Source organism: Engystomops pustulosus, chromosome 11, assembly GCF_040894005.1.
Source record: "Engystomops pustulosus chromosome 11, aEngPut4.maternal, whole genome shotgun sequence".
Classification (NCBI taxonomy): Eukaryota; Metazoa; Chordata; class Amphibia; order Anura; family Leptodactylidae; genus Engystomops; species Engystomops pustulosus.
In genome coordinates, this window is record NC_092421.1 from 17,207,978 (window position 1) to 17,232,541 (window position 24,564).

The 24,564-nt window shown below is 38.2% G+C and overlaps 1 protein-coding gene across 1 annotated transcript in view; it reads left to right on the plus strand.

Annotated features, from left to right (window-relative positions):
• The window catches only part of PCDH15 (protocadherin related 15), a 934,666-nt gene that overhangs the window by 735,298 nt on the left and 174,804 nt on the right, over positions 1 to 24,564 (plus strand). Inside the window, exon 23 of the mRNA XM_072131129.1 lies at positions 23,233 to 23,373. Within this exon, the coding sequence (XP_071987230.1) occupies positions 23,233 to 23,373 (141 nt within the window). The remainder of the gene's footprint in view (positions 1 to 23,232; positions 23,374 to 24,564) is intronic.

Consider the following 24,564-nt stretch of genomic DNA (forward strand, 5'->3'; position numbering starts at 1 on the left):
ACAAAGAACTTTACTAACCCTGTAGACAATAAAACATACGAAATCAGGAAATTCATCAATTGTAAAACCACAAACGTTATATACGTGGCAAGTTGCAACTGTCCCAAGTTCTATGTGGGAAAAACGACCCAAGAACTTAGAAGAAGAATTTCCTCACATCTAAGCACCACCCGGACGGGAAAGGACACTCCACTTGCCAGACACATACGTCTAAAACATAATGGGGACATGGAGCATCTTCGCTTTTGGGGAATAGACACCCTTAAAATTGGCCCTAGAAAGGGTAATATCGATCGTCTACTAATGCAATTGGAAGCAAAATGGATCCTTCGGCTAAAAAGCCTGACCCCAAATGGATTAAATGAGGGCTTCACATTTACGCCCTTTATTTAAAGTAGGTACAACGACTCCCTGCCTTCCTAAATATAACGAATGGAAGAAGGTTTCTACCCTCCACAAAAAACACATCGATTCAAATATGATATATCAAATTCAAATAGTAATTGAAATCCATATTCTGTCTTGGAGATTTGTCCGCGTGTAAGTATTTCAGACAGTACCTATAAGTTGATGTGCCCGGAGAATAACTCACTGACTCCGTTGCTACAAATAAAATCTTAAGCTGATGCGCCAGCGCAACATAATTACCTGCGACAGGACCTGTAAGTCTGCACCTGGAGAACAATTCATTTACTCCATTTGCTGCGAATAAAGTTACAAGTTGATGCGCCTGCGCAACATCCTATCGGCTCCGTTGCCACGGTCACCAGACACGCAGAAAGACCATTCAATGCGCGATTTAGTGCGCATGCGTTATCATATGCATTAGAACTAATGTTGTGAGTCATGATATCTCCATGGCAGCAAGATCACGTGACGCTGCCGAGACGCTGCCCAGATGGACAACAGTAAGAACCTATTAGAGGTGGGCTCTGAACAATGACTAATCACCCACCCTCTTGGTTCCACCAATCACCAATAAAACATAACGAGTTGCACAACCAGCTGAAACCGGGGGGCGGTCTCCTACTAGTCTATTGGCTTATACAACACACACCCATCTATGTGATGTCACTAGGAAAAAGCCCTTATAAAGGCACGCGGACAAGCTACACTTTTCAGTTCAGCCCTGACACCCCCTGAGGACGCCAGATCGTGGCGAAACATGTCGGGGGGGCTGACCGAACGAGAAACTTTTTAATTTTTGTGATAAAAAGCGGAGGATAGCCTTAGAACCTAGATTTGTCAGACTGCAGTGAGAAATCTCTCAGTTCTATTTAGAAACTATCTCTAAACCTAGAGTTTACAGAGGGACTATTTGAATACCAGTATAGACATATGTGTGTGTGTGTATGCCAATGTGTATGCCTGTCATCTCCTAAAACAAATACCCCTTCCTTGAGAGCATGTGTATGCCTAAAACTTCCTACAAATACCCCTTCCTTGAGAGCATGTGTGAATACGAGCAAAGAGAGGAATAACGATCGAATTCCTCCATCAATTTTGGAGACTGTCAGGAGCGCTATGACAAACCAATAGCAGTCAGTTGACTAGCACAATACCCGCACATACTTACTATATAGGTATACACTCCAAAGGTCTCGCTTCACGATACTTACCAATACCTACCCTCCGCTATCACATAAATATTTTAAATATCCTCTTCGATTCAGTATATGGATTTCAAACAAGAATCACAGATTGAGTTCTGAATCATTATTAGGAAAATTGAAATAAAAGTTAAATTTTATACTTACCTTTGATATTTTTGGTCAAAAGACCTCCATTTGCAGCAATGCAGCTTGAATTTAAATACTGTTACTCAACACATCACTACTCCACCCACTCCCCCCATAATTCGCATTCCAAGTCTTTATATTGATTATAATTTCAATATATGTAACTTTGCATGAAATATTCAACTACATCTTTTACTAAATCAATGAGAATCAACTTGACTGACAACTGACTTCATTCTGTTTTTTTTTTTTTAACTTGTTATTGCAAATAATTTTAATACTTGAACATGTCCTTGGCTATTATCTCCACTGTAGCTTAGTCCTCTGAACCTTACTCTATTTTGCACTGTAATGTGATGTTGGGTTGTACTAATTGGAATATTTTCTGGCTTAAAGACATTTTTATCACGTCAAAAGATATTCTTCATTGAAGCTTAGCACATTTAATGATTGAAATGATGAATGCTTCTTCCTTATTTACAGTAATTTAGAAAATGTGTCTTATATGATACTCCCAGGAAGGCATCTCAATTGCAAGGGGAAAATTTTCCTCTGCAGTTTGGCTTACATGAAATAGATTGAAATGTTACGTTTGTGCCACGTGGAGTGAAACTACAGAGCCAGTTTCATTAATAACGCTGCTCTTAGAGCAGAGAATGCGCACAGAGAAAAGGGCTTAAACTACATTTTCAGTGATCACTTGAACTTTTTAGAATGTGGAAGAGAAATGTATGCACTGAGCTGAATCACTAGTTATGGTTACACCTCGAAAAGTCTATTCATCCACTGGTGCCTACGAAACACAGACTATAGGATCCATTCTATTTGTATAATATGGACATTTATAGCACAACATAAACAAGGTTATCTATTAGGATTTGTGCCGTCAGGGTTGCATTATTAAGGCAACTCCTTCAAATATGTTCTCTGCTTGGTTCTCCGTAGTGTTAATGCAACTACTACAGCCCAAAATAGGCTTTCACAAAAAAGAAAAAAAAGACTATTTACACCACTCTATTTTTAGTACAGTGGAACCAATGCATTCTCCTGCTGTACTTGTGATAAGCTTCAGGTCTGCTGTAGAAATCTATGTGGGAGATTTATCATATCATATCATATATGGTGAAATCCCTGCTGCTCGGTTGCCACCAGACACATCAAGGTGACCGGTCTGCACAGCGTTTATTCCTACGCCAGGTCCTACCTACACAGAAGGAGAACCTTTATTAGTGCAGAGTGTGCACAGGCTTAGGGCATGAACTCCCTGCGCTGGTCCACTTCCCCAACTGGTCCTTCCCCCCTCATACCCTCCACACCCCTTGGCGTGGAGATGACTTAAATGGAGATATAATTGCATTAATTTCAGGGTCTCTACGCCAGTTTAATGGAAAGTAGCCCTATGTGTCTATCTCATGTTTCCGTGGATTGCATTATAAACGTAATTGCTTGTCCAAAATATTTCCAGCTTACCGATTTGGTAGAAGACCAAGTAGGATGCTTGGGGAAATTTTTCAAGCGCTGGCTAATCGTACCACTCTGCAACCCAGTAAGACCCACACCGTACCCCTTTCCGGCTTTTTGGCAGGAAAGCAGCATAAATCCCTGTATACATCCCCCAAAAAGTACCTTTACACCCCCAAAAAATGCTACCTCAAGGAGGATTTATCAAACATATTTCAGTGTGGGAACTAAACATTTGCAAAAATATCAGACCAAAAAGGTTAGAGATGTACTCTTCTGCTGTTAATCAAGAATGTGCAAATCATTAAAATATGTTTTTATGTTTTCTTATTTTTTAATTAGAAATGCTTACCTTGAAAGCAAGATGTATAATTGCCATTGTAACCAAGCAGGGAATGTGGATTAGTGAATACAGTCCACGCAGGATATGAGGCATACATGCCAAATGACCTTTATTTTCATTGATTAGCACTATATCAATTAATTCTGCTTTCCATGGTTAATAATCAGTACTTCCTTCCCTAAGGCTTTAATTGCAGTAATTTATCAGGAGTGTGAATAATTTAAAGCCGTGTTTTGTGTTCTTTGCATTTAATGTAAGCTATAATTTCTCTTGCCTCTTTTATTATTACTCATTAAATATAGTAATGTTTTATACCAGGTATTTGCCTGTGGTGCATCTAACATTGGCCCTCCCGCAGCAAAGCCCCATTACCACCTTTGTTTGATAAGAACTCACAATGTCTACATCACCATTTATCAATGGGGTTTCCATTAACTTGCCAATAAGACTGTAAGCTCCACTGGCACAGGAACAAATGTAGAAAAAAATACCTTCCAATGCAAAACTGTAGTCATGCATTTACCTAACATATAAGCTTGGAGATTTTTATTCTTAAATGTTATCTGCTTTGTTCAGTTTAGTTGTACTGCTTTGTGGAAAGATTTTAGTGAGACAGATAAACAATTTTTTTTAATGAAAACATCCTTTCAAAGTTCATCAATGAGGATAAAAAAACGCACAAGAAGCGACAATCTAATAGGTAGATTTAGGATTTTTATTGATTGATAGAAAACTAGGGGTAGTAAAAAAGTCAAGGGTAACACTTTTCAAGGGAGTGCCTCCCTCTACTTCAGACCCTAAGATTTGTACATCATATAGTTGAGAAAACATTAGGGAAAATTGTATAAATAAACCAAATAGTATAAATTATAAGTCGTAAGTGTGCAAAAATGTCATCAAAGGCTGCAGAGTACAGTGTTAATATGATGGAGAGGTAAAGTACTAATAAGACAAGAGGAAAAGACCAAAGTAAATTAAATAAAAGTATAGGGTCAATTTGGGATAGAGAATAAGTGGGGGCAGAGTGGCCAGGAGAAACTGAGGCTAGTAAAGTACAAGCTGGATGTAGCAGCAGCATAGGAAAAGGAGACAAGGAGAGAAATCAATTCAGATTGGCATCATTGTGAAGAGTCTAGGAAGAAAGATGAACTTTTTTTGTGAAAACATCCTTCCGAAGAAAGTTGACAAAAGATCTTTTATCTGACTATTGTTTAAAAAGGTTCAAAAAAGCCAACTTTACAGATAAGCCGTTAGACAACTTAAAAGGAATTTAACAGTAATGTTAACCATAAAAAGTTGCAGAAACTAATAGGTTACAGTCCTGGAGAGCTGTGTAACCATAGTGTTTGCTCTTAGTAGTTGGCTTGGAGCTTGGAGCACTCTGGTACACTGTAATGTGTAATTTAACAGTAATGTTAACCATAAAAAGTTGCAGAAACTAATAGGTTACAGTCCTGGAGAGCTGTGTAACCATAGAGTTTGCTCTTAGTAGTTGGCTTGGAGCTTAGAGCACTCTGGTACACTGTAATGTGTAATTTAACAGTAATGTTAACCATAAAAAGTTGCAGAAACTAATAGGTTACAGTCCTGGAGAGCTGTGTAACCATAGTGTTTGCTCTTAGTAGTTGGCTTGGAGCTTGGAGCACTCTGGTACACTGTAATGTGTAATTTAACAGTAATGTTAACCATAAAAAGTTGCAGAAACTAATAGGTTACAGTCCTGGAGAGCTGTGTAACCATAGAGTTTGCTCTTAGTAGTTGGCTTGGAGCACTCTGGTACACTGGTGTGTGCAATCTCTTTATTGCACAGAGCATAGCCCCTAACCTCTGTTCTGCATCACCGCTATACCGGATTCTGTTTAAATACTAAAGCAGTCACTCATTAGGGAGGGCCTGTGTCTGATGTCACATATCAGTGCAGCAAAGAGCTTCAAATCAAGTAACAATCCTATAATATAAAAGCACTTTCACAGTCCTCCTTCTACTAACAACATAAAAAAATACGGTAAACAGTACACCGCTCTTCAGAGCTGGTACACATTACTACCTGCGGCCTTAAAGTCATGAGTTAGCATGTAGATATGTCATGTTCTTTTTTTCCAGGGGCAGAAAAATCAGCAAGTAGAAATGTGGCAGTGAGACGAGGGAGGAATATTCTAGGCATTTTATGATGTAGATTTTCTAGGACTCCTTTACTGATGTCCTGAAAACTAACTATATACAGTAAAAAGCCAATAAAGAGATTTTTTAATTTGAATCTTTACTAGGTTGTCAGGATTAAATTAAGATATTAAATATAACATTAATAAGCACTACATTGCCAGTTTAATTTCTTGCCTAGAAATTCTAATACAACAACATACGGTAAATATAAATAAATGAAATATGTTGAAAGCCTTAAGAAAGGTCATCGGTTTTACAGCAGAAAGGCAACGTCTCCTGCAAGGATTTTCCGTGTTAGCAGAACAACAAATGACAGATTGCTATTCTATTCTCTGTAAAAAGCAGCCCGCTCTAGTGAAAGTTTTAGCCTGTAGTTTAGAAACTGCCGAAAAACTCATGTTTTATTAAAGCTGGATGATGCCACTGATAGATGCCATGCAATTATGGCCACCTCCTCACAAAGCCGAAACCTCCAAACAGCTATTCAGCAGCAATCTATTAGCAGGGGGTGTAATTGAACTGTTAGCACTACAATCAACCTTATGCATAAAGTTCCTACATTATGTGCCGTAAGTAAATTCTTAGGGGGTAAAATGTTATTCGGCTCTATTTTGAAGATGTATTAGATAGTGGACTTGTAAATGACTAATTATTAATGCATTTTCTTTTTTGTATGTATCCAAAGAAATAAAATGCTTTTGGGAGTAGAGCCAACATAAAAACAATATATGTGACAGCACATAATAATATACACACACAAACATAAGTATTAAGAGACGGACGCATAAAATATTGATTAAGAATAAATCTAACTGCACAATTACAATTTAAAGCTTTCGAAGTAGCAGGAACACAGATTGCCATTAGGAAGAAGCGGACCGCTATATTTTGCTTTATATCCAGCTGTTTCCAAAATGAACAAAAATCCTAAAAGCAAATATAAATTGCTTTCCAATTACTAAAATATGATGTGTGGGCAAAGAAAAAATGTAAAGGCCTATTATTAATATATTGGATCGAACTACTGTAAAACAGCTTTTAGAAATATGCAGAAAAACAATGGCATTTGCTAGAACCAACATATCTTTACACGAAAAACACTATGGAATCTTCTAGGTAGTGATGAGCAAACCCATCCTTGCCGAGTATTGTGGGTTCAAGTCCCCGGCCACAAACTGTGGCAAGAAGTCCGTGTTTGTCATTTGGCTGAATGCAACCCCAGTGATCGATGATGGCACAGATTGTGGGTCTTATCCCTCATGTCCCACGGGTAAAGCTGCCAGCGACGCATGCACAATGCAACACTTCTTGGGATTTCGTTGCTCCATGTGACGCTATAGAGAGCAACTATGTTGGGCTTTGCACCTGATCTTTAAGGGATAATTGGCAGTGATCACGGTTGTTAACAAGCATTCCCATTTTGAAAGCTACTGGTGGGTTTATTGGTGGCATGTAAAGGGTCTGGGTGCACAACCCCAGACTTTTGGTCCAGGTTGAGCCAAATCTGCAAGACCCAAATCCACCTGGGCCCACTCATCACTACTCCGGGGCTCGAGCTACGACTTAGATGTGCAATAGAATGTACTGAAAAACCAAAATGTTCTCTGAGAGCAATACTTAGTTTGCCTCCACCTAGGATAATTATTCAATCCACCTTTTCATAGCATAACCTAAAACACCATAATAATGTTTCAACATCTACTACTTCTTCAAGTTGGTCGCAATCCATTTTTTTTAAAACAAATTTATAAAATTATCAAAACTGTAATAGATATGTAACAGAACAAACCCTTGTTGGCTTTCCAACGGTATAACTTTAAAGGCGTTATCTCATCTGGGCATTGGCATTTACTTTGATTCATCCGCCATGTAGATACATTTCTTCAAGTGGATATTAATTTTAAAAATTTACCTGTTGAAGATTTCCCATAAATGTAGCCGTGTTGTCCCTTAGAAATAAGAAATTGTTGTCCTTGGATGTGACCAGGGTTGCTGACTTCAAAGAAAGGGTTGCTGATTGTACAAAGAAACAAATTGTTTTTGCATGTGAAATGTATGGTAGTTACTGTGTGTCCCACTGCCATCCTGTGGTAATGAATCCAGGTAGACGGGCGCCTCAATACAGCATATGTGTGACCCCCGCTGCCGGAATGCGGGTATGGTCGTATCGAAGGAAGACTATCTTGTTTAAATGGGACTACATTTATGTGAAATTATCTTTAAATAGGTATTTTATTTAATAACATGCTATTGAAGGAAAGTATATCTATAAATATATACAGCAGATGAATTAAAAAAAATATTTCTATATGGGACATCACATTTTATTTAACCCCTCAACGTCGCAGCCCTTTTTCGTTTTTGCGTTTTCATTTTTCACTCCCCACATTCAAAAATCTATAACTTTTACTGGGAAGCGGGAAAAATGCAGTGAAATTGGTTAAAAAAAACATTTGTGCCTTATTCTTGTGGGCTTGGATTTTATGGATTTCACTGTACCTCCCAAATGACATGTCTACTTTATTCTTTGGGTCGGTAAGATTACGGGGATAACACATTTGTATAGTTTTTTTTTTTATTAAGGTTTTTCATCACAAAAGTACAAAAACATACTACTATCTCCCCCCCCCCCCCCTCCCCCACCAGCCTTTACACGCGGGTTACAGATTCTATGCAATGTAAAAAACATATTCACTACGCAGGGTGGAAAGATGCATATCAGAAGAGAGGTCACCAATGAGATAATGGTACATACACAGATGTCTCATCTATACAATTATATACATTTATACAATAAACCCACTTCCCCCCATTCCAATTCTGTCCATCAATAAAGTACCAGACACCAGACCCAGTTCGTCGAGCCAAGGGGCCCATAGCTTCTCAAACTTAACTGCTGCGTTATGCCTCATGTACACTGCTTTCTCGTTTAACAGCATCCTTTCTACTTTGTTTAGGAATTCTTTCCTGGTAGGGGCTATTAGATGTATCCACCTTTCTGCTATTGTTTTGCATGCCATATATAGGAGTCTATGTACCCCTAGTTTCCCCGCCCCATCTATCGGCATCTCATCCATGCACCCCAGGATACAAACTAAGGCGTTTCGGGGGAGTGTTATACCATACACTTTGTCAATTATATCTAGCACAGTTGTCCAGAATACGTGAATCCTCGGACATGTCCACATCATATGGAGCATATCCGCCAGCTCCTCTGTACATTTGGGGCATTCTGCATCCTGACGTACCCCTATTTCACATAGGAATTTAGGTGTCCTGTATACCCTGTGCACAATATAGACTTGCGACAGCCGTGTTGCTTCACCCATAGTGGGAGAGCTTCAAGAACGGATTGCCATTGCTCATCAGAAATATCTCCTACATCTGTGGTCCATCTATCATGAACCAAAAGCGGTAAACCATCAAGAAATTTACACAGCAATAGTTGGTACAGTAGCGAAATAAGCCCAATCGCATGATCATTTTTAGCTATGTTCAGTAATAGTGCATCCCTCTAAGGTGTCATGACAACGGATTGGGACTGTTTTTCAAAAGCATGTTTTAGCTGTAGATATCTAAAGAAATCCCTAATCCCAGTGAAAAACCGTTTTATTTTTATGGATCGGGCATTTTCGGAATACCCGATGTGTTTATGACTTTTACTGTTTATTTATACTTAAATCAGTTCTAGGGAAAGGGGCGATTTGAGTTCTTAGGTTTTTTTTAGGGTACTTTAACCCTAGGGTGTCTGTACGATCATACCATATACTGCCATACTACTGTAGCACATTGTACTGCATGGGTTAACCTGTAGTAGCCTCGGGTCTCGGAAGACCCGAGGCTACCATGGCGACTGATCGCCGCTCCCCAATGACGTCACGGGGAGCAACGATCCTCAGAAACATGGCAGCGCCCATGCGCCGCTATCTTTTTGAAGCCGCTGGCAGCGATCAGCGGAAAAGCAATATGCAGCAAAGACTTACTGGCTATGGAGAAGGCTCAGCCCGTGAGCCCTCTCCATGCACCCACACCCGGCATGTGACGCAATACTACGTCACATGTCGGTAAGGGGTTAAGGAAATCTACCATAAATATCAAACACGATGGACTAGAAACACTTACTAATGAATCCAGGAACCATGACTGCGGTAATCATCTTAAATTTTCTCATGCTTCTTCATGCTGTAGCTTTAGAGGGCGTTACACCCTTCCACTGTGTGCAGAGGGAGAGACCGTGTATCAGCTGTAATGCCTGCCCTTTAGGCTAATTAGCATAATTGTATAAGTTGATTTTAGAAAAAGGCTATGGATAACAAATATTATCTGATAAACACATATAAGGTGTTTGAATCTTTGTCTAAGTGTCCCTGATTTATCATGTTTGATTTTCATTTGTCCTTGGCACATATTTGACAATATACATGTATAGCATTTACACAGGTTGCAATTACTGCACAGTATGTACTGAACTGAACCCCTTTGTCAGTCCTCTTCACTTGAATATTTGACACTAATATTCCTATTGTAACTAATTCAAGCTATGAAAATATAAGTGAATATTTTTACAAAACAAAAAGTTCTGCGAAAATAGTAAAAAAATTATATATTTTTTTACTAAAATGTAAAAATTAAACAAACACATTGGGAAAATGAAAATTAAAAAAAATCAACCCCAAATGGTAGCAACAAAAACTACAACTTGTTCCACAAAAGAAAGGCAAAGCACAACTTCTTTGGTGGAAAAAATGAAATTATAGGTAGCATTCAAATTTGGTGACATGAAAATGCCAGAATTGAATTGACCTGGAAAATTCAGTTGTGTCAAACAAATCATGCCGTAAACGTAAAAACGTAAACTGCATTATTTCAACTGCCCCCCACCATCAATATAGCTATGATGGAAATTTTTAAAAACATTGGCTTATGAAAGGTGAAATAAATTATGAAAAGTTCTTGGACATCATGGCCAAAAGAAGGCTGGTCAATAAGAATATTCTGTAAATTTTGGAATTATAACACTTTTGCTCATTATTTAGGTTTAATACTCTAAAGAAGTGACAATTTTGAAAAACATGTATTCACCATAAATACAGAACTATTTGACAAATTGTAATGATAATCACTTTCAGTGAAGGGCACTAGAATGGCCAGACTTTCTTGGCAATGCCGTCCACATAGCAGCTGTCTCAGTGGAAGTGTTTTCCAGAGATAATATTTATCTTCAAGAGAACAAGTGTGCATCCCCACCTAGAAACAAAGCACTGCTACTAAGATTGATCATCTCCACTTAATAGTACATTGCAATGGGAGACTAAGCATTGTGTACATTGAAATATTTTTAGCCTCATTAAAGGTATTGAAAACCTAAAAAAAAGAGCTTCCAAACTATTAGTGGAGCTCATTGGGAATATTGGATTAACACAAGCTGGACTAAGTAAGACAGGGAACACTCTTGCCGGACCGCCACTCTAAGAAAAGTGTGTGACCTGCCTAGCTTCTTCTCTAGGGAACTTGTGGCTAGTTCAGTAAAATATAGAGAAAATGAAGATGGCTCACCTGTAGAGTTTATATACTTGAACATTAACAAAACACTAACAAAAATAAGTGTATGTCCTTCTTACACCTGCCACTTCAAGTGGTAGGTTTCCTTTAATCATTACATCTTATCTTTATTGCTCTACTCTACTTCTTTATGACTTGTATATCTCCAAACTTGTCAGTATCACAATATCCATAGATATGCATATGTGTAGACCATGTCCTTAGAGGATGATCCTTTTAACTGTGCACTGTAATAAATCAAAAGCAAAAGAAGTAAAGATACCTTGTGTCTACAAACCTTTCTATTTACGAGAGTCATTTGTTCACATTGAATAAGATTGTCACTTCTCAAAGATAAGGAAACATGTTTCCTCTACTTCCCCTAAGCCGGCAAACCAGTTCCCTAAACTGTACTGAAGAGACCCAACCAGGTCGAAAAGGAGCTGTATACAGTTGGGTATCTTTTCCTTCTGGATTAGATATACTGGTTTGGTTTTAATTCCGTATCATATCATAAGACTACAAAAATAGAGAAAAAAATATCCACTATGACCGGAGCTCCAAAGATTCTTCTTCTCCCTCTTATTTTATCTTAAAACTTCGATGAACAGCACCAATCTTCAGTTTCTCCTGCTGAAAGTATGTCACCATTCAGACTAGCACCATCGCACTCTCATTCTCCTCTTTTAATTGTATTGTAACTGGAAGAAAATATGCAGGCAGATGGTGTGGTACGTTCCAATAAGGTTAAAATGTATTCCAATTCATCATACTCACAAAAATCCATTAAAAATGCGCATATCACAAATTCACATAACGGGACGCTAGCTTTCTATCCGCCCCACCCAGGGTTTCGCCGGCAAGGCTTCTTCCGGGGCGTTGCTCATAAGACTTCCTGAAGGTCATGCTTGTGATGTCAAGGGAAATGCACGGTGGCCTTAATTGGCTCCGTAAGGAGAACTCTTACTTCCCGGCCCTCCCCTAATTTAACAAATTCTGAGATTTCACATGGTTACAGTGTATTCTGAGAAGACACTTTAAAAGTTTGTAAGGTCCTTCCAACTTTAATGACTTAGTGCTCGTCTAAATAGAATTTCTATTATACTCGTTCAAAGTTCATCCCAGTTGAATTATTTGCATAAAATGTGTACATTTAATAGAGAGGGACCATGCCAGACTTGTTTTCTCCAATTCTTATTTACTGATGTCAGAGTGTGTAAATACGGATCACTTATGTATGTATGATTGGGAAGCTGAACCTTGAATATTTATGAAACGGTTTGCTGCTTGTTCTTTTCTGCATCATCTATTTCCAGTCATCAGAGGAATTCAAATTATAATCAAGAGAAAGAAAAAAGTGTAAACAAAGAACATCCGTTTAGTTTCTGTGCCAATTTATCGCAAAATAACATTACAGCAATTATAAAGTTACCAATAGCTGTCACGCTTCAACTTGAACCCTAAAGACGAGTTGTTTGCCAAGTACAAGATATTGTTCTACATCATCACCCGTGTCACAATACAGATTTGGTATTTATTATATTCGAGCCGGTTCCTGGGCCTGTATGGTAACAAGTGAAATAAAGTACAACCTTTCAAAATGATATGGCTTTATGTATGAATTAATTTGTGTTTTAAAATTTTCTAAAGGAATTTTCTCCCAATTTTTTTGTCCTAAGTTGCTTCATTCCATTGAGGTTTGTGGGCATTTATTTGCTTACAATCATGCACAAATAAATATCTTGTCACAATATTTTAATTGAGATGAAGTCTGAACTTTAAAGGTGTATTCCCATCTGGGCATTTACATTTAATTAAATTAATTTGCCACATGTAAACATTTCTTCAATTGGATGTTAATTAAAAAAATGTTCCTGTGTGAAGATAATTTCTCATAAATGTAGTGATGTTGTCCCTTAGAAACGAGATAGCTTCCTCGGATACGACCACCTCACACTCTGGCAGCGGTGGCCAGACTTGCGCTATAGACTCCTGCCGGACCACCAGGATTCAGCATTCGTTACCACAGGACGGCTGTGGGACATGCAGTAACTCCCAGACATTTCATATACAAAAACCTTTTGTTTCTTTGTGCAATCACTCCAGCAGAGGTGGCCATATCCGAGGAAGCCATCTCGTTTCTAAGGGACAACATGGCTACATTTGTGAGAAATTATTTTCACACAGAAACATTTTTTTTAATAACATCTAATTGACGAAATGTTTACATATGGCAGATTAATGAAACTGAATGTGAATGCCCAGACGAGAATACCCCTTTAACTGGGCCAATTTAATAGATTAATGTTTTTCAGCCATTCTGCTGTAGATTTGCTATTGTGGTCTTGTTTTTGACACAGATTGTGGTTTTGTTTCATGACTCACATTTGACTCTAGAATACATTGGTATACAAAAAAGATCATGACTCAGTGGGGGAGATTTACCAGCGTTGGTATGCCAGAATACTGGCGTATAAGCACTGAAATGATCATAATTTTGTTATAATAAATAATAATGATAAGTATAATCTTTTTTTATATAGCACCATCAAATTGTATAGCACTTTAGAAATCTTAGGGGAAATATATAGATACAATATTACTTTACAGAGTGCAAACAGTCATATAAAACAGTAGGAGTGAGTGATGCATTTAGTAAAATTTAAAAAATGGAACCTGTGTTCAGTAAGCGTGAACAGCATCAACTTTTGGGCCCATTGATGATATCAGAAGGAGGGATTTGATGGTGTTGGGGATCTGGTGTGACTGACTGTGTTTGGAGAAGGGGGCTTGGGGGATGTAAAAGGGATGGATCAGATTCCAAAATAAAGAGGATTCCTTGATTCACTTACGGCCATTTGTATAAAGCAGTGGTGGCGAACCTATGGCACGGGTGCCAGAGGTGGCACTCTGAGCCCTTTCTGTGGGCACCCAGACCTTCAGCCCAACACAGATTTTGCCAGATAGGACTCAAAACTTTCTTCTGTGGTCCAATACATACAGACCAGAAAGTGCCATGCCCCATGCAATTTTAAAGCAACATCCTTGGCTGCCAGAACTACAGGAGGAGCGAGAAAGTGTGGATAGAGATGGATTGTCATTGGAGATCCTGCTCTGGCTCCCCTGATTCTTCCTCTTCAGGGGACCCTGGAGAAAAGCTACAATACAATTTTCTCCATCATCTTTCTATTGTATTGGTGAACTCAGCTTGGGCACTCTGTCTCCAAAAGGTTTGCCATCACTGGTATAAAGGATCCCAGACACTTAGCTCCTGTCTAAATAGAGGATGCCTGCCAGCTACTTGTAGACCTGTGTTTTGGGCACCCATAGCATGGTATCACAATGAACAAACAATCAGAAAATTGCTTGTTCATGCCCCATAGTGGAACAAGTATTTAAAAAAATAAAATAGAAAAATTGGTTTTTAAAAATATCAAGAAATGCATTAAAATGCCCCAAAAGCCCCTTTTGCATATAAAAGTTACATATAAAAGAAAAGTAAACATCACCACACAAACTGCACATATTTGGTATCACCATGTCCATTACAACCCATACAATAAAATCAAATCATTATTGAACCCGCAAAATGAACTTTGGTTATAGGTTTTGAACACTAAAGTTACACTTGTCGGATGACAAAAAATGGGCCCTAACGTATGAATTGGCTGTGTCTTGAAGGGGTTAAAAGGACAGCTAGATAGAAACTAGATAGTAATGAGAAAGCATGCTCTGCACTTTAGTACATGGTCTAACCAAATCACATTATATTTATGTATGGTAAAATAACTAAAAAAAAAAAAAAATCAGTGGCCTGGAAGCAATAATTAACAGTAATGGAAGTATAGACAACACCTCAGCCATCATAATGTTCAATCATTTGCAAAAGCAGATATTTGTGTGAGAATAATTAGCTGTAAATTTCCTCAAACCAAGTATCTTTAACTATCATTTTTGTCCCGGGCCTATTCATGTAATATTTAACCATTGACTCATTTTCCATTGACAATTGTTCTATTACATCATTCTGTTCATCTTCAGTTTTGTCATAATATTTCAGAGAATTATAAATGGCCACAGATATAAAGGGACATTAAAAACTGTTGACAATACAGTTCCCCTAATGCCAAATTGAGAATTGACACAGTCTGTGATAGATTGATGATGTGCGCATTGGCTGTAGGAGTCTTTCTGTCAGAGCGGCATACTGATTTCATTTTTCTCCTTTAAATGACATTATGGGAGGCATGTGAGAAATCCATATATTTACTGTCACTATTCATTACATAAAATATTTTTTATAGTTTAAAAATCTGTCTTTTTGCTTCTCCTAAGGGCACTGGCACTATATGAAATTAAGGATTTCTACATGCTTCTTATTAATACTCAAGAACAACGGCTCTGCCATTGTGTTAAAACTTAGCAGTTGAAGAGACATGATTAATGGCACTAATATTTCTATGACAACCTTTGTTAGCTCTCTGTTATGACCAGCTACAAAGTGTTGATAGCTTTATACTGGCAGCTTCATAATATGAGAACATTAGTTTTTGGCAGGATATCTGCAAAATGTAAAGCTATACGGCATATGTTATGCTTCAGACATCCCTTCTCTGTCATCCAGGTAGACATTCATCAAAAAGTCTTGCAAGGTAACAAAAGGTTACAGTGCAGTTTGTGACATCCGAGATCTATTACTCTTCCAAAGTCTTAACACTGAAGTTCTACTTGGCTCTCTGGGAATTGAGAAAGTGACTGTGGAAAAAGGCAAGCAAGTCATTCTTCTCTCAATAATTGCAATCTCGATTAAGGCGTTATCATTCAAAGACTGCCCAGCTTTTAGTTGAACACATAGCTTTTTGTATATTAAATTTATAAATGCTAAAATACCTTCACAAATTGGTCGGTTATCGTTCATTTATTTGCAGATTGTATAATAAGCACACAAGAATTGGGGCAAATTTACGAGTAGTGCGAACTGCACTTAAAGTAAAATTGACTGTGTATAATGCAGGGTGCGCCAAATTCATGAATAACGTGAACCAGAAATCATGAATCTGGCACTCCCTGCACTGGCCCGACAGAGTTCACCAACTTTTTTGTGGTGCACCTTTAACATAGGGCTTGCGACACATTTATGTCTGACTTTGCATGATACATCTGGCGCACGGTTGGAATGGGCTCTGGAATATCCCCTAATTTGTGTCACATGATGCCTAGTGCAGCGTGCACCACAATTTGTGTCGCATGGTGCACCAGAAATGTGTCTCAGACACTTCTTAAATACCTGCGTAAGCAGTTTGCACTGAAGAGAATGTGCACAGTCTGACAGAAAACTTCTGCAAGGACCTTAGTAAATGTGGGTCATTCTATTTGAAAATGCCCTGAAAGGGTAAAACTACCTATCAGGTGAAGTATTAAACATATGGGCCATATAGTTATAACAATTCATATTTGTCCATGGGCGGGTTAATAAGAAAATGTGACAGTAGTAGAGCTCTTAAATAGGAGTTTGATTTGGGGGACATTTGGGTGGAATTGTAACAAGAAAAATGTTTTGTACAATGTTAACCAGTTGAAAAAAAATTCATTTATTCTTAATTGACGTCTTCTTTGAAGTAAGACATCTTTTAGAATATTTTTAAGTTCCATGTGTCCTGTTACATAACATCCTCAGGAACTAACTTCATGAAAGACGCCTATTAAGAATAAAAGTTAGAAATGTACTCACACTATGGGGGAGTGCAAGAATTTGTGATTTAAATCATGGAGGGGTGGGCCTGGGGCAGGTACGAGCCTGCGTTGTTTTGCAAAGCCTGCAAACTTTATATACACACACAGGTTGAACCTGAAGTAGTTTTGCTTGTCAGCCACCTCACCCGCCTGATATATCAAGAGGCCTAAGCTGTGAGGGCGTGGACGCTGTCATAAGCAGGGGTGCTGGTGTATGATAAATCTTCCCCTATAACTTTAACCCCTTAAGGACGCAGCCATTTTACAGCTTAAGGCTCAGTCCCATTTTTTAGATTCTGACCTGCGTCTCTTTATATGGTTATAACTTTTGAACACTTTTACTTATCAAAGTGATTCTGAGATAGTTTTTTCCCCACATGTTGTACTTCATTTTAGTGGTAAATTTTGGCTGATTTTTTTTGTAAATAAACGCAAAACTTAAGAAAAAAATTATTAATTTTTAGAAAAATTTGCCATTTTCGAAATTCAAAATCACCGCTTTTTCAGGCAGATCGATTTACCACCTAAATAACTTGCAGAATAACATTTCCCATTTGTCTGCTTTACATTTTCATAATTTTTGAAATGTTTGGATAATTTATTTTGACGTCACGCGGCCTACAAATCGAATAGCGATTTTCCGTATTTTCAGAATTGACTATTTTGGGGATAAATACTGTTTGAAATCAAATTTTACATATTTAGCAACAAAAACCCCCTATATAATCAACCCATTTTCAAATCTGCACCCCTCAAACTATCAGAAACAGCATTTACAAAGATTGTTAACCCCTTGAGATCTTCATAGTAATTGAATCAAAATGGCGGTGAAATTTAGAATGGTCAAATTTTGTCGGTTATACGTTCATTTAGCCCTAAAATGTACACATTTCCAAAAGATAAAAAGAGAAAACTCACCATAAAATTTGTTCTACAATTTCTCCTGAGTGCAGCGACCCCCCACACGTGGCCGTTACTTGTGTTATGGGGGCACAGTGAGGCGCAGAAGGGAAGGAGCACCCTGCAGCTGCCAGGATTTTAGTTTTCTGGTTGCCCCCTTTTGAAGGCTATAAAATTTTCGCTTTTCCGTTATTTGGGCCACGTGACAGCATTTTTTTTGCGGGACAAGATGCTTTTTCCAGTGTTACCATTTTGGGGTTGGTATCACCTATTGTTGAAAATTTTGGAACTTTTTTTGAGGTCATGAGTAGAAAAGCATCAATTCTGTACTGGATTTTTTACTTTTTTTTTTTTTTTCTTGTTCACCGTATAGCCCAATAATCATGTTATCTTTATTCTATGGGTCGATACGATTACGGGGATACCAGACATAAATATTTTTTCTTATGTTTTACTAAATTTGCCAAATAAAACCCTAATGTGGGGAAAAATCTATCATTTTTGCATCGCCGTCTTCCAAGTGGCATAAAACTGTTACGTTTTTGGCTACAGAGCTGGTTGATGGCTTGTTTTTTGCGGGACATGTTGTTCTTTGCAAAGGTATCATTCTGGAGTACATATGTTTTGTTGATCACTTTTTATTGCATTTTTAGTGGGATATAATAGGTAAAAATCATAATTTTTGGCGGATTTTTAAGGTTTTTTTTTTACGGCGTTCATCATATGGGTTCAATAGTTATTTAGTTTTATTCTATGGATTGTTACGGATGCGGTGATACTATATATGTGGGATTTGTGTTATGATTTAGACTTTTTTGAGCGTTATATGTCTCTTTATATGTTTTGGGGCTTATGGGCATTTTTAGTGATTTATAAAGTAATTTTTTATTGAAAAACATTTTTTTTACATTTTTTTACATGATCCACCATGGGATATGAACAAGCAATTATCTGATTGCTTGTTCTTGATAATACTCTGCAATACTAATGTATTGCAGGGTATTAGCAGTGCCAGGCTATGCAGATGCATAGGCTGACACTTTGCCTTTAAGATGACGTCACAGACGCCATCTTAAAAGGTAATCCCTCCAGGCTTCTCTGGGGTCCCGATCGGACCCCAGAGGTGCAAAAACAGCGATCAGCCCCCAGAAGGCATGTTAAATGCTGCAGTCGTGTTGACCGCAGCATTTAACGGGTTAAACACCCGCGATCGGAGCCCACTCCGACCGCGGGTGTTAGCCGGGAATGTCAAAGGTAGATTATCGTTGAAATCCCGCGGCTAACGATGCCGGTTCGGCTGCTATGCAGCGCTGAACCGGCATCGTCTCTGCGCAGTAGCTGTACTGCGCTGAGCGCTATTCGCGGGACTCAGCGCAGTACAGCTACGGCGCAGAGCGCTAAGGGGTTAAAATATTAAATATTGAATACCTGTAATGAAAATAGAATATACTTTAAAGTATTGTATCTATTTAATTAGTTAAAATCTTTAGACATTTTTTTAATATATTATCAAACACATTCGATTTTATAAAACATAGAATTGTGTTTTTCAAAAACAGTGCTGGCATATTTTACACCATTCTTACAGTAATCTGTGCCCCGCTGGTGTACAGCGCGGTGGATTTACTAGAAGCCTTCAGCCCCTTCGTAAATCCCAAGGTGCGCTTGCTCATCAAGAGCAAAATCTACAGCAGTGAAGACTATATTAAATATGGCAGACTGAGGAGTCCTCTCTCTTCCCGGTATGTCATCTTTCAGAGAAAGTGTTGCACAGGTTACAAAACCAAAAGCCAAGAATTGTAACTTTTTTATGCTGCGTGCACCAGAAAACTGGAAGAAACACCACGATCAATAGGATTTACTAGTGAGCGGAGGCCCGAACACAGTTGTTAACGAAGCCTAAGTTTGGCAGAACAAGCCACCAATATCTCCTGCAACGGTTGGCAATGATATACACCCAATCCTTGTCTGCCACAATCACTGAATTCATGATGTAGCTAAAAAGAGGGTCCAAAAGTGAACCCTATGATACCTAAATGCCGTTATTGGACAAGTGGGCGGGTACAGCCTTCCTAACACAAATTTTAATAATCTAGAATTTGATATGAATTGGAAGTTGATAGGTGCAACCTGAGAATAAAGAGCTACTATTATATTTGATGTATCGTGATGTCATTAATATGTCATATGAATGGTATATGTTATTTCGCTACAGCTTTTGCCACTATAACTTTTATATTTTTACAATATGTTTAAGTGCCACATTCAGCTCTGACTGAAACAACCTATTTGTGTTTGTCACTCCGATTAGATCCGTCTTACTGATAATTTTGTGCTAGCGGTGCCAAATGTCAATTGCCTCTTTCTAACCACCGCAAATTAGAAGCCAAATTGATGCTTCGAAAACTATGATTATAGCACATTTTTAGAAGGGCCATGTTTTTAAAATATTCATGCTTTGGAAATGTTTGCAAACTATTTCACTTCAATTTTCCTCCATGAGTGCATTTCTCTTACATATTATGATATTTTATCATGTTGCCATGCTTTTAGAAAACAAGTTGTTTTGTACTGAAATATTCAACCTAGGACTTCTCTTTAATGAGAAGGAAATGGAAAGAGCATGGGAATAGAGAGATTGCTAAGAACATCCGCATTGCAAATCATGTTATTGTTAAGGTACTATATGGCATCTGGATATTTCACTGACATTTATCAGACATCATTGAAAGTTTAGAGGCTCACCAAGGCAAAGGGGTAGTGGGAAAGTATACTGGCCTCATGCTATATTTTAAAACACGGAACAGATCAATTATGGTTCATCTCACCCAATTACTTATTAAAAAAAATCTCCTCCAAAGTGATTAACAAATGAGCAGAGAAGAGTTCATTTTTCTCTGCGGTAAGTCACCTTTAGAAGCTTGAAGTGGAAATTTTGTTACATGGCTCTTCAAAAGCTAGATCCATGGTCCATGGTGGGGTTTAGTATCACCGTGTTCAGGGGGCCCCCCCAAGTCATAGAAAACTCTCCTCCCTTCCCAGGTGTCGGGAACTCTCTGTGCGCACAAGACCAGATTATTATTCACTAAGTGGCTAACAAAATTTGCCAGTTGGGAGCCCCAAACTTTCTACAGGTCTGCAAGCGCAGACAAAGCGCCACGTCTGACATCACCCTTCAAAGTAACACCCGCAATCTGTGCTAACACCAATCGCGGGTGTTTTCACAGTGATCGCTGCCGGCAAAGCAACCAGCAGCTTCAAAAAGATGTTGGCGCCCATGCCTAGGATCGTCGCTCCCCGTCATCGAGGAGCGGCGATCCGTCGCCAGCCTCGGGTCTTCCGAAGAATGAAGAGGCTGTTTCGTTTTAACCCCTTCATTGCAATGTGCTGATAGCACATTGTAATGAATGAGGAGGGAAATCCCCACCTATGGCAGTATATGATAGGATTGATCAGACAACCTAGGGTTAAAGTACCCTAGGGAGTTTGAAAAATAGTAAAAATAAAAAAAGTTTTAAAAAAATTATAATAAAAAACCCTAAAAATTCTAATCACCTCGCTTTCCCTAGAACTGATATAAATATAAATAAACAGTAAAAATCATATACACATTAGGTATCACCGCATCCGAAAATGCCCGATGTATCGAAATATATTAACGGTTTTTCACTGCGCTTAAGCCGTAACGGAAAATAGTGCCCAAAATTGAAAATAGCACTTTTTTGCCATTTTGAAAACATTTAAAAAAATCTATAAAAGGTGATCAAAAGGTCGCACAGTCCTAAAGGGACCCCTCGGTACACAGGACGCGTTCATAGAGAAAACACGTCTCCCAGCTTGGGGCTTTCCTTGCACTGGGAGACGCCATGACATTTGAATCTGAATAATGATATTTTGTAAGCGCATTTTGTGTGGAAAACTTGATGCGGCCCAGCCTTACCCAGAATCTACCTCCAACGGCCCCCAGGTAAATTGAGTTTGAGACCCCTGGTTTAGAACATAATTATACTTTTCGTTTTCATGGCCCAAGTGCATAACTTTACATTTATCTACATTAAACCTTATCAACCATTCTTCTGCCCACTCCTCAAACCCCTCTGTTTTCTATCACTAAGCCAATTACTTACCCAAATACACAGATTTTCCCCTAGTCACAGCAGTCTCACTTTATGTGGCACAGTGTCAAGTGCCTTTGAAAGGTCCAGATATACAACATCCACAGAGTCCCCCAGATCCAGTCTGGAACTTACTTCCTCATAGAAGCCAATCAGATTAGTCTGACAGTACCGATCTCTCATAAACCCATGCAGATGCTGGGTTATAAGGTTATGTACAGTGAGATACTCCAGGATAGCATCTCTAACAAACCCCTCAAATATTTTTACCACCACAGAAGTTAGACTCGCAGGTCTGTAGTTTTCAGGATCGCTTTTTGATCCTTTTATGTATATTGGTACCACATTTGCTATGCACCAGTCCTGTGGAACATAACCAGTCCTCAGTGAATCTTCAAATATTAAAAATAATGGTCTATCAAGGTACACAGTTCATGTAGAACCCAGGGGTGTACGCCATCTGGCCCCGGGGATTTATCTATCTTAGTGGTTGCGAGGTGGCACCATACCTCTTCCTGGGTTAAACTGTTGATATTCCAAAGAGAATTTACATCATTCATCATTGTGTCTTCCACCAGGGGATTTTCCTGGTTAAAGACAGTTGAGAAGGCGACATTCAGTAGATTGGCCCTTTCCTCATCTCCTTCCACCATGACCCCCATGTTATTCCTAAGAGGGTCCACACTCTCCGTTTTCAGTTTCTTATGCAATTTGATCAAAATGTAACTATAAGAACTATAAGTTTGTTTTGTTAATGTAGCCTAGTGGCAATAGATCATTGTGTAATGTGTGGACCTGAGGTCCAGTTCTTTTTTCTCTCCAAATACTATTTCCACAGAATACCAGCAACATAAATCTCAGTGCAGGTAAATTAAAGGGAGTTTTAAAGGGACATGACAGCTTTCTTTCAAAAACAGAACCACACCTGACTATAATTTGTGCTGCTATTTCAACCCTTCACTGCAAACCAAAATGAAATAAGACCATGCTATCAAAAACGAGAGAGATGATTTAGATATGTTTAAAAATGCATTTAATAAATATTAAACCTTTGCTGCATTTTACTATATTTATAGGTTTTCATTACTGCTATTTACTTTATTATTAGCTATGACTAAGCTACCATCTGATCGCTATTAATGCTTTCCATTCCCGTTTACTGTAGTCCTTTAATAAAAGTGAAAATGAATAAGAGGTTCACAGTACAATGTTATTTTTCTTCTTACGTTTCTCTTAGGGTACACCGGCAAGTCATGTCAGATACAAGGTGGATGTGACACTGTTTCCATATAGTGCTAGTATATTTGATGTGGAGGAGAATACGGGTCGTGTTATAACCAGAGTGAATCTAAATGAAGATCCAAGTACAATATTCAGGGTAAGTTTGTCCAATAGTTTTTCATATACTGCGTACAGAATACTAACTGGTAAAATTTGCATAGCTATTCAAAGCAGCAACAAAAAAAAAAAACCTGGAAAAAAATTCAGATACCACCCAAAAGAACGCTTGTTAGTAGGGGGGAAAGGATAATTAGCTTTGACACAAGCTGACACAAAGATCCCCCTGATGTCCCTGCCTACTTTGCAATTATCTAAGGTGTCCCCCTCCCCCCAACTAGGAAATATGCCCTGCAATAAGCAACATGAGGGCTAGAGACAAGGTAAATCCAAAGCCAATCACAGTAAGCCAAGTCACCAGAATACATCAAAGACAAAATCATAATCTCATTGCAGAGAATAATGATAAAATCAAACAAAAGATAAAAATGTAGTACAAAATCAGGGAGAAAAGGGAAGTCAGGAAACCTACAATAGATCAGCCAACAATAGTTAAAGTCAGTTTATTATGGGATATTGAAAAAATAAAATAAAAAGAAAGGCAGCTTTGACGTCTTTCTGGGCACTTTCATTTTCCTTTGACTGGACGACAGGACTCTAGAATATGATCTACAATGATGGATGATGGATACTGGATGATGACGATGCAGTGATGTTGAAATATATTTGTGAAATGATTCCCTAGTGCAGATATACTGCTCGTTTTGTAATATATACTCAAACACTTTATGGCATATAGAAAGCAGGAGAAAGTTCTGCTTGTCTGCATTTGCGGCACGTCATCTTGGTTTTTCCCAGTACAGGTTACAACCCATTGTTCTGCAATGCATTAAGTTGTTTTGATGGGAAAATAAGTATGTTGTCACATTTGGTTTTGATGGATAAAATCACCTTTATAAGAGCATTTTTCTGCTTCATTTAAAATCTCTTTTAAAAGCGAATACAAAAAGCACTCCATGTTTCAAGTGTGTGACTTACAAAAGAAGAACTTCTAGGCTTTACAATGGAAAGTTTTTGTTTTTTTTAAGTCTAAAAATAAGTTAGCGCATATTGTTAATGCGTTACGTTTCTGTTGCTCTTTTTACACAGCATGTATATTAAACATAGTATGAAAAAAGATTTTTTTCAGTGCATCTGAAACTTACAAATAGTTTCATGATTTTGTTAATATTCATTCAGTCAAAATTGCCTACTAGAGTCAACCAAGGCTCTAGCCCCCATTGGTACAGCA